General features: G+C 41.0%; 1 protein-coding gene across 2 annotated transcripts; it reads right to left on the reverse strand.

The window, feature by feature from the left end:
- Window positions 1-2,218: 2,218 nt before the first annotated feature.
- LOC125695807 (uncharacterized) lies at window positions 2,219-9,285 on the reverse strand. Of its 2 annotated transcripts, none has more exons than XM_048950759.1 (6): window positions 8,998-9,285; window positions 7,957-8,120; window positions 5,314-7,254; window positions 4,232-4,354; window positions 3,585-3,707; window positions 2,219-2,487 (listed from the first exon to the last, which is right to left on the reverse strand). In XM_048950759.1, the coding sequence occupies exons 1-6, from the start codon at window positions 9,012-9,014 to the stop codon at window positions 2,450-2,452; spliced, it is 2,406 nt and encodes an 801-aa protein (XP_048806716.1). In that variant the 5' UTR covers window positions 9,015-9,285; the 3' UTR covers window positions 2,219-2,449. The 2 variants fall into 2 exon arrangements, with proteins under 2 accessions (XP_048806716.1, XP_048806717.1); XM_048950760.1 differs by lacking the exon at window positions 8,998-9,285 and adding an exon at window positions 8,803-8,891.
- Window positions 9,286-11,345: the final 2,060 nt, after the last annotated feature.

Consider the following 11,345-nt stretch of genomic DNA (forward strand, 5'->3'; position numbering starts at 1 on the left):
GTTCTGTGGAGCACAGCACACCAAACATAACACTAACGCATTATTTTTCACACAATGCCATGTAAGTAATCCCTACTGCTTCTTCCTCACATCTTCCCAGGAGCCATCATCACCCAGCTCTAAACTGCTTCTCACGTCTGGGTAGAAAGCACACAGAATGATACCAGACCTGTAAAAGGATGGACTAGTATGATTTTGGGATAACTCTGAATATCAGTCACTGCCAAAAATGAGTTCCTGCTACCTGCTAGGTCACAAGTATTCCATTATCAGACAAGATAACAACAAACAAATCTGTCAGCAGAAGCTACTTAGTACTCAATTACAAAGCCACACTCAAGGGGAAATTGTCAGCCTTTACCTTAGAGGTCTTAGCTACAGCCATTTAGTCTTCAACTTGAAGCAATTCTGCTGCTAACTCTTGCCACCACAGTAAAGGTCTAACCCTCTTTCCTATACTGGATAGGTAAGAGTAGAAGTTCCCATACTTTTCAGAGCAGGAAGAGTATTACAGAAGCTCCATGCCTGAAAGAACTGTTCCCCAGTTTACTGAGTTTCTGATGCAATGCAGGTTCTGTGCAGCATAGTTTGCTATTTCCTTGTTATGTACTTAAGAGAAAAAGAAAAACAACCAAAAGCAATCTGCACCAACACTGCTGAGTTCTCTCTCCTACTACCTTGGGAGTAAAGGCTATAATTACAGCAGCTCTTAAACAGAGGTTTCTACAAGTGCTATTAAAAAACAATAGCCAAGGGACAATCGAGTAGTGGAGACCTTCTCTCTAGGTTTGTGCAGTTTCCTTATCTTTTTCTCACTGCCATTTTATTTGGGAATCAATAATAGCTTCCTGCTTTGTTTTTCTCATGAGGTAATGACCTCATGACTCGGAATTCTTGTATAGTCTACATAATTTATGTAAAGAAATAACTTTCTTAGAAGTGAAAAAGCTCAGATGTTTTGGTGCTATGATTAGGCTATTTTGGTTATTTACAAATCGTTCAACAAGAGATCTAGTTTTATCACCTTAGTTTTACAGGAGAATTCATGTAGCAAGGTGCCAAAGCCAGCGTGAAATTTTACAGGAGTTTGTAAGAACAGTGTTGTGCCTCATTCCCTGACTCGGACTTAGCAGCAAAATAAGAGTCATCAGTTACATCTCTTTTTCTGTAGAGACTCTGACCTGGAGAGAAGGAGGAACACAATATCAGCACAGTGTTTTAGCTTTAGTCCTCCAATGATAGCTTTGAGAGAATAAAATGAGGAACCATAGGACTGCTCAGGTTGAAAAAGACCTTGAAGATCATCAGGTCTAACCACAACCCAACCATACTACCCTGACTCTAACGTTCCACCACTAAATCACATCCCTGAGCACCACATCCAGAAAAATTTTAAACACATTCAAGGATGGTGACTCAACCACCTCCCTAGGGAACCTATTCCAGCAATTAACAATCCTTTCTGTAAAGAAGTCCTTCTAGATATCCAACCTAAACCTCCCCAGCACAACTTGAGGCCATTTCCCCTCATCCTGTCGCCAGTGAGAAGATACGAACCACACTCTTGCTGCAGTCACCTTTCAGGTATTTGAAGAGAGCAGTAAGGTCTCTCCTCAGCCTCCTCTTCCCCAGAAGAAACAGCCCCAGTTCCTTCAGTCTCTCCTCACAGGCCATATTCTCCAAGCCCTTCACAAGCCTTGTTACCCTTCTTTGGTCCTGCTCCAGCACCTCCATGTCCTTTCTGTACCGAGGCGCCCAAAACTGAACACAGCACTCAAGGTGAGGCCTCACCAATGCCAAGTACAGGGCAGGATGACTTCCCTGGTCCTGTTCACCATTCCTGATCCAAGCCAGGATGCCAGTGGCCTTCTTGGCCACCTGGGCACACTGCTGGCTCATATTCAGCCATCTATCGGTACACCACTGCAAGTCATTGCAACTTACATATCAAGTCAGTAGTTGACCTCATACAGCTTAAACTGTAGTCCTTTATACTTTCACAGAAAGAAAGCCAACAAACAGCCAAATATCCAGCCAATGGAAGATAAGCTTACAGCTATGTCCATATCACATAGACTAACCATGAGATGACACTGACAGGCTTTGTAGTCCTATTGAGCTGAAGGACAGGGCAGCAGTAACTGGCATGCTGTAAGAGTATGACGGGGATATGCATGCATCAGTAGTTTTTATTTCCAAGTACAAATGGAGACTTAAATGCACTTCTATTAAGTTTATTATTTAAATAGTGGATGCATTAGTTACAAAAAGTGACTTAGTTCAGTGTTAAATACTTACTACAGTTTAATTGCAGCATCATAAATATGGAGGGCACCTTGGACCCTTGAAGAGTGCACAGCAACTCACAAGATATACAAGAATATTAATTTACTTTTGGTTTCGTGCAAGCCTATGATATTTTTCTCCCCTCCTGCCCCAATATTTGCAGTTATCTTCTCTTATAAAGAGACCTCCTTGCTCCGCACCCTAAAGGAAAAAAATTAATGGTTAAGGTACACATACTCTGAGTAACACAGGTCAACTTGCTTCCAAAGGAAGGCCAGACATCGATGACTGCCCTTTCTTATTGCAGGAAAAGATGCTCGTGATTGAAATTTTAAGTAGGTACTCAAATGCCCAGCAAATGAAATTCTGGGGACAGGATGCTGGACTGCAAAATATCCCAGTGTGACAGATAGGCAGGAGTTTCATAACAAACTTAATTTTTCAGTGTGCTCTTGTTGAACAGAAGGCATCCAAGATTCACCAACTACTTCTGAGAAAAATATAAGAGGTCACTTGGGATTGCACAAGTTTTCTGAAAGCTCTTTCAGGAAATGGTCAACAACTAAAGGTTACACATCCATGTTTAGTAAGACGTCATGACTGACACCAACTTTGAGTAACAGGATTGATTTCAGTCAAATCTGTTTCAGGTACTGAAAATACAAGGAACTGTAAATCCCATTTAATGTTGCGTTTGCTTTGAGAGAAGAAAGTCTCTTCTTAAGCATTTCCCAACTAAACATTTAGGTTGGCTTAGCTTATATTTAAGTTATGCCAAACTGTTCTTTCCTAGAAGGAATTAAGATCTTTTTAGATCTCCTTTATATACTGATCCATTTCAATTTGTAGCTTTCTGGACTCTCCCACAAATGCAAAAAAAAAAAAAAAAAAAAAAAGCATATTGGTTATTGAATTTACAACTAGCAGTAAGTTCCTACTTAAAGTTCTTAAGAATTATCTATGTGCATTTATGTTGAATCAAGACACCTATTTTGGCTGAAACAGGCCTACAGCTTAAAGACAGCAAAAAGTGACACAAGAACCAGGAGTTAAATAAAATACTTTGAAAAGCAAATAGACCAAAGTAGTGTTTCTCCTCCTAAAGTTAAGGAACCTAGCTCAGTCAGTGCTACAACAACCAGTATTCACAGTTAATTTCCCATTCAAAGTTTAACGAGTATTATTTTAAATTGCCTATATTTGCTATTATTTCACAAATAACCCAATGATATCCTTATATCAATGGACACATTGCTCCAAGATAATAACAGCCAAGTGTTTGTAAGAATCCTACCAACCTCTGCGTACGCTCCTTTTAGGCATCTCCCACACTTCCACTTCTTCCACCTCACATCTTGTGTCTCTGCGTTTTAGTGGGGGTTTGCCTATTCTCTTCTTTGGTTTAACCAGAGGCGGGCTCCCTAGAGAAACACCAGTTGTATCTTGAAGTCATATGAAAGCAAATTTAAGCTCAGCTTTCCTTCATTGCTTCTAGTGCTTCTCTTCCCCTCCTGCATACACACTACTCTGTGCCTATTCCAGTGGCAGATAGAAAGGAGAATGTATAGAAATCACATAATATCACTTGTCAGGATTAGGAACTACCACTGCATATGAACTTAAGAGATGCATTATTTGGGTGAAAAATTAATACTCCAGTTTATGACAAAGAAGCTTTGCACAAATAAGGGCTCTGTTTGGCCACATCACATTCAATATTCCCCATAATACCTTTAAATAAGCTTACTCTAACATGCCACTATCTGCATACATTTGTGTTTAAGAAGGATATGAAACATCCTGAGATGTATTGGACTGACAACACACTTCAGCAGTAACAGAAAAGTTACAATTAGTTTCTTTATCTTCAAATCTTACCAAAACAGTAAGTTTACTGTGTTTCATACTACACTATTTCATAAAACAAACACTGAAGAAAATGTACCTTGTTCTTTGCTCTTGGCTTGGGGTGAGAGACTACCATGTATTTGCCCAGTGAATTTGGGTTTAGCACCACTTCTAATCCAATACTCTTCAGATGGCACCCCCATGCTCTCCCTCAGTCTTCCTAATAGAAGAGTTGATTAAAAAAAAAAAAAAAAAAAATCAGTATTCTTGCTTGCTAATGTTAATATACTGTTCAATCAACCAGACAGTTTGCCAGAATGCAAAGCTAGCCACTGAATCTTAAGAGTCTTTCAGAAACAAGAACATAACTTTGTTGACCACATGACAAAAATTGCAGATTACAGGCTGCTTTAGTTAAAGCTGTAGATTTAAAAAAAAAAAAACCAAACATTACCCATAGTACTAGAAGTAGATCCTCTTTCAGATCCTCTTCATAGTAAGATTACACTAAGCAGCAACCTCTCAGTGTACCAGTTATGAACCTTAGTAATTCTGCTTATTCTCACTTCCAATTAAAAAGATACTAGTAGAAATTGGATTAAGTAAATAAAACGTTCCCAGAAATGTAGTAGTTTCACACTGATTTTATAAAAACACAGCAAAACTTTGTTGCTAACTGCAAGACAGCAGCCAACAACAACAATCAATGGTTTGATGTTCCTGCAGAGAAGGGAAGTTACACAATGCGTGGTCATCAGATTACAAGGAACTTCAGCATGTTTAATCTACCTAACATCAACTGGGATGGAAGGTAAAGTCTGTTTAAATTTAAATCCTATGTTTAAAAAATATCATTAAACAATGGTAAACAAGTATAATTAAATTGACCTTAAGCTTTTCAAATGAATAAGTTACCACTAAGGTCAGGAAGTTAAGCCTATTAGTCTAACTCAAAGGAGTTTATTACTGAGGTCTCTACTGACTGCTTTATCATTCTGTGTCTTCAAACAGATGAAGATCTGCCTAAAAAATAATTCTGAAGTACTTCTGACTAAGCCAAAACTGAAATTATGTTCGACTCCTCCCACGCCCAACTGGTTCAGCCTACAGTTTGCAGTTGCAATTGTGTCCTTAAAGTTTTCTACTAACAAGCACCTTTTTCCTCAGTACTTATCTTACCTCCCAAGAATTTCTGAAGTGTTCGCTTGTGTTCAACTTCTTCTCTTCTTGCCATTGGCCTCTTTCTTCCATAATACCCATAGTCACTATATACAACTTCATCTTGTTCTTTCTCCTTTGGTTTGTAAACAACACTGATGTTTTCACCAAACCTACTCCTGGTTTTTATCTTCTCTTGAGCAGGCCAGCTAATTAAGTGAGTTGGAAAAGCATTTTTTGGTGGCTTCCAAAGCATCCTTTGGCCAACCTGTCGGTACAAGTTTCCTTTACTTGGCATCAAGATCCCATATGGAGCAGCTTCTTGAAAGAAATACTCTATTTCATCCACATCATCATCTTCATACTCCTCATCCTCTTCATCTTCATCCTCCTCTTCTACCTGCATAGAGTATTCTTCTGAGTCCTCAATTTCTGACAAACTCTTGGCAGATTTCTTCTTGAGAGAACAGATTTTTTTCCGACTAGAAGATCTAGGAAGGACTCTCAGCCTTCTACCTTTGCTGGAAGCCTCTTTAATCTTCGTGGTTGAAGAATTTTTGACATCTTGGCCATTCAAGCTGTTCACCTGCTCCCTTCCTACCGCTTCATCTTCATTGAGGGACCCACCACTTTTAATTTTCTCTTTCTCCAAGCCCTCTGTACTTTTCTGGAAGGTATACGTGCTTTTCTGAAGCACATAGTCAGGTACAAAATAAGACACTGGGGCATTATCAATGGACGAGCCATCCTCTCTAGAGGACATGTCATCAGAAGAAAGACTAAGTACACTTTGACGTTTTCTTTGTGGCAAACACATGTCATAGCTGTAGTTTGCATCCATATTATCCAAACAAGCCAGCCAGCTGTTAGAAGGAACATACTTCTCAACTGATTCTTCACACCAAATGCTTCTATCTGTTTGACTTTCATTGTTAGCGCTATGGCTTAAATTCAGCTTTTTCTGCTGAAAACTCAAGTCACTCATTACCTCCATACTAGATGGAAGCAATCCTGCTTGCTGAATAAAGCTGGACTCTTCTTGAGAAGTTTTTGAACCTGTGGATCTCCTAGAGCTAGATTTCTTAGCTACTAGCACATCCTGTCTTACTGCCGGTTGGTCTATGGTAACAGATCTTGCTAATTCTGCTAGTTGTACTGCCATGGCTTCACCTGGAGGGGATTTTGCCCGTTGACCTGCAGTCACCTGCTTTTCTGCATCCAGCTTCACTTCATTATCTTGGACATCTTTTTCTTGCATAGTTTCAACGCTCTGTTTTGAAGAGAGGACAGCTTTTCTCTCATCTATGTAAGTTCCTGGCACCAATTTCTCCCCTTCGTGAGGGCCATATATCATTCCCTCACATGAGCTAACAGAAAATACATCACGCTGCACCACGTTCTCTGGGACTGGTTTACCACTTGCCACATCATACAAAGGAATGGTTTCTTTAAAGGACTTCCACAGTTGAATAGCTGGAGAGCCATTTCCGTATTCTATTCTCACCTCTTCCTTCTCAAAGGCATAGCTTCCAGTAGGAAGATTTCTATACTGTGTAGAGCTCGAAGGACTATTATGAAACTCCCTGTCTACCACAATGGAAGATCCAGACAGATCTTGTTTCTCTGAAGTACTTTCAGTCTCTGTACCTATACCAGAAGAAACACAGGCCATATTTCCTGCATCACAACCTTTCGTTTCTGTATGGGTATCTTGATGCTTTTTCTGCTTGTTTTCAGGCTGTCTAGGATCAGTCTGTGTTTCTTTTGTCTCTGTTTTTCTCCCAGGGGAACTGTAGTGTCTAAAGCGCGTTGCATGATAAAACATGGGAGAGGGTGGGGGAGCATTAAAATAAGGCCTTCTGTTAATTCTTGCATGCACTGGATGCTGTGGAACAAAAAATCCAGGGTACTCATGGAGTGCAACAGAATAAAGCGGAAAATACGGATGTCCACCCCGGAAGCCTAAATAATTAGAAACAAAAAAGAAATACCTTATTTCTGAAACAAGCCATTCTGATTAGTAACAGCAGTCACAGTGTACAGGAGCACATAACAGAGCAATGAGATCAGACACACGGGCAGTTAAAGCACTCCAGTTATCAATATCTGGAAGCAAGTCTTGTAGGGAACCCACAGTCTTCTGCATTACAGAACAGCTTATCTGGACAACAACACTTCAGAACAAAGCTTAGTTTTACTCCCTGAAACATGCTATTTTGCTGCTTTTTGTTTGCTTGTTGCCTCTCCCTTCTTCCACACATTGTTCTATAACATCATCTTCACTAACAGAGTTCCAGATAGAAATTAACATGGGTATACTGTTCACAAGATGTATTATGATATTGTAGGCTCTCTTTCAAATTTGTATTTATACATACCTAAAACATGTATATAAGAAGCTTACACAAGCATATTCATTTTTAGTCATATTTAGAGCTCTGTATCCATAGGATAACAGTTACCATCTTGCAGAGTTCCCATTCTCCAGAATGAGATGCATTTCAACACAAGCAGGCCACAATTGATTAACATTTCTGAAATTCAGTCCTTAACAAGACAAACCTCACATTAATTCCCCTTTGAACTCACAGGCAGCTTTTTTAAACACACATTTCTCCACTCTAGGAGCAATTTACTACTTCAGGTAGCTGTCATCTACCTTACCTGGTGCAGGCACACAGTATGGATTGTACGTATGGCTGAGGTACCATGGATGTTGAAAAGGTTGCTGCGCTGTTGGCTGCGCATAGAAGAAGGGTCTTGAGTGGTTTGTGGAATATGATCCACTCTCTGAAGCAGGTGCAGAATTCATTTTCTTTTTCTTAACACTGTAAAAAAGATAAGTGATTTGGATTAATCACTTTAAAACACACATAACTTCATGGTTCTTATGTTCAATCAGAATTCAGCAGACAATTCTCTCCCTATCTTTATTTCTAACCCAGTGAAACAATATACTTCTAAGACGACTACTGTCTTCCATACAGAAGTTAGAAGACTAGTACTATTGAAGTTATTACTGTCAAAGACTCTAGTTGCCTTTTGATAAGTAAGCTTTTCTATATAACTTGTAGCATTAGTACTTCAAGTTAATCGCATAACACATTTTAAAAATACAGAAACTTCAAGGTAGTCTTGCATACATGTAAGTGGTTTTTTCACCAGTTTAGCTTTTGGCCAATTGGTTTTGAGCAAAAGATCTCAAGAAAAAAAAAAAAAAAGAGAACAATCAGGTTTCGTATTTCATAAAGAAAGCACTTCTAGATGTTATCACATATGCTGTATTTGAGATCACAGTAGAGGTACTGATCCAGAGTTCTTAAATACACACAACAGCAGTAGTTAAATAATTCAGTGAAACTACGCTTCCTGTGCTTAAGTTAAGGCAACAACAAAAAACCCTAAGAAAAACTCCTACACATAAGCTCACATTCAGAGCCACACAAGGCTCACAAACCAGAACTCCCATACTTCAGCATTTCCTCAGCTAAGAGATTCACTCATACCAACCCAGTCAAGTAGTGTGATATTGTACAGCTTAGAAGCAGGAGTGTAAGAATGCAAGGAAGGTCTCTGGTCTACACAGAAACAGACAGCTATTTACATCTACAGCTATTTACACAGAAATACTCAGCTATTTACATCTACAGAACCTAAATACTTAGGAAATTCAGAGAAAAAAGATTTAAAAAAAACAATTCTGACCTGTTACAAGCTAGCATACAACTCAGGTCTAGAGTCTCAGAAAGCCCTCAAGAGAATTGGAGCCCTCTCCAGTTTCCATCCAGAACAGTCTGCCCAGCTTTTTCAAGCACCAAAAACCTACAACCCTCTTTTACTCAATCAGGCCAAAGAGGCCCAAGGCATAAAGAAGGTTGAAAAAAACAAACAAACAAAAAAAAACAACAACAAAACAAAACCCTACAAAAGCCAAGCTGCTTCTCCCCCCACTAAAGCCCCTCAAAATTAATGTCCTTGCTGCTGCTACCTCCAGCCCAGCAAGAAACTACCTCTCTCCTCAGCTTAGCCTCTTTATGGGAGGCAGCTGCTGCTTGCCCACTCCCTCTTCCACCTGCAGCTCATTTGGCCATGATGCAGGGGCCCCTTCCATCCAATGGAAGGCAGAATCAAAACATGAAGATAGGAATAGCAGTAAAAGCTTTTATCCTGCAGGAAGAAACACATTGGTATTGTTCCCATGACTGGAATTGTGTAGTGGATGGCTATAAGCTCTTCAGAAGGGATAAGAAAGGAAGGAGGGGGTGGTGGTATGTCTCTGTGCTCGAAAATGTTTGAATATTGATCTCAGGCTGGAAAGGATAAATCTCTGTGGATAAAAAATCAGGGTGAAGGCCAACAGGGCTGATCATTCTGGTGGGGGTCTTTTATAGGCTGCCTAAAACTGGAAAGAGATGGACGACGTGTCCTACGAGCAGCAGGCAGAAGTTGTGCAATTGTCAGTGCTGTTCTTATGGCAGACTTCAACTTCCCTGACGTATACTGGAAATATAGCAGCCTAGGAGGCTTCTTGAGAGTGTGGAAAACAAATTCCTGATGCAGCTGGTAATAGAGATTACTAGGGCAGGTGCCCTGCTAGACCTGCTGTTCACAGAGGACTGGTGGGAGATGTGAAGGCTGGGAGCTGTCCTGGCCAGAGTGACCAGGAAATGGCAGAGTTCTCTATTCTTGGTGAAGTCAGGAGTGAGGTCAGCAAAACTGCTGCCTCACTTCTGGAGGGCAGACTTTGAACTACACAGGACAGTAGTGAGGAGAATCCCTTGGGAGCCTGTTCTGAAGGGTAAAGGGATCTAGGAAGGCTGGCTGCTCCTCAGGAAGGAAGTCTTAAAGACGCAGGAGCAGGATGTGCTATAAGATGTGCTTGTGGGGAAGCAGACCAGCATGGATGAACAGGGAATGTTCTGTAAGGCTCCAGGAGAAGATGAGTCTACCTCATGGTAGAGATGGGCAACTCCGGGAGAGTACAAAGAAGTTGCTGGTATATGCAGGAAGAAAATTAGGAAAGCAAAAGCCCTGCTTGAATTCAACTTGGCCACTGTATTAAAAGACAAAAATGTCCTACAAATAGATTAAAAGTAAGAGGAGAAAAAGGAAAATCTTCATCCTCTACTGGATGTAGTGGGGAATGTGAACACTGAGGATAAGGAAAAGGCTGAGGTTCTCAAGGCCTTCTTGACATCTGTTTTTAAAAGTCAGACCAGTTATCCTTGGGGTACTCTACCTTCTGACCTGGAAGTCTGGGATGGGCAGCAGAATAAACCACCCACTATTCAGGTGAACAGTCAGAGACCTGCTACTCCATGTGGACTGTCATAAGTCCATGGGGCCAGATGGGATCCACCCCAGGGTGCTGAGGGTGCTGGCAGAGGTCATTACCTCTTTCTATCATCTATCAGTGTTCCTGGTAACCAGAATGATCCCAGAAGCCTGGAGGCTTGCTAATGTGACTACAATTTACAAGAAGGGTCATAAGGAGGAGCTGGAGAGCTACAGGCCAGTCAGCTTGACCTCGGTGCCAAGAAAGGTTATGGATCAGATCATCTTGAGATCATATGGCATGTGCGGGACAACCGAGGGATCAGGTCCAGCCAGCATGAGTCCATGCAGGTCCTGCTTGACCAACCTCATCTCCTTCTATGACCAGGTGATCAGCCTGGTGGATGAGGGAAAGGCTGTAGACATAGTCTACCTAGACTTTAGCAAAGTAGTGTCTCCCACAGTATTCTTCTGGGGCCCAGAGAGTGGAGGTGAATGGAGTTAAATCCAGCTGGCGATATGTCATGAGTGGTGTCCTGTTCCAGTGGGGCTGGTCCTGTTTGATATCTTTACTGGTGACCTGGATTAGGGGATTGAGTGCACCTTCAGTAAGTTTGTAGATGACACCAAGTTGGGAGAAGTGTTGCCCTTTAAAGGACATGCTGGATTGCTGAGCTGAGGCCAATGGGATGAAGTTCAACAAGACCAAGTGCCGGGTCCTGCATTTTGGGGTCATATCCCCAGGCAACACTGAAGTTTTGGGGCAGAGTGGCTACCTC

The sequence above is a fragment of the Lagopus muta genome, chromosome 7 (genome assembly GCF_023343835.1).
Source record: "Lagopus muta isolate bLagMut1 chromosome 7, bLagMut1 primary, whole genome shotgun sequence".
Lineage (NCBI taxonomy): Eukaryota > Metazoa > Chordata > Aves > Galliformes > Phasianidae > Lagopus > Lagopus muta.

Bases quoted from the DNA above. Each gene is read 5' to 3' on its own strand.
- LOC125695807 (XM_048950759.1), bottom strand. The intron at 3,708-4,231 runs GTACATTTTCTT...GTGTTTCTCTAG, and splicing joins AGCCAAGAGCAAAGAACAAG to GGAGCCCGCCTCTGGTTAAA. The intron at 2,488-3,584 runs GTTGGTAGGATT...TTTTTCCTTTAG, and splicing joins TAAAAGGAGCGTACGCAGAG to GGTGCGGAGCAAGGAGGTCT.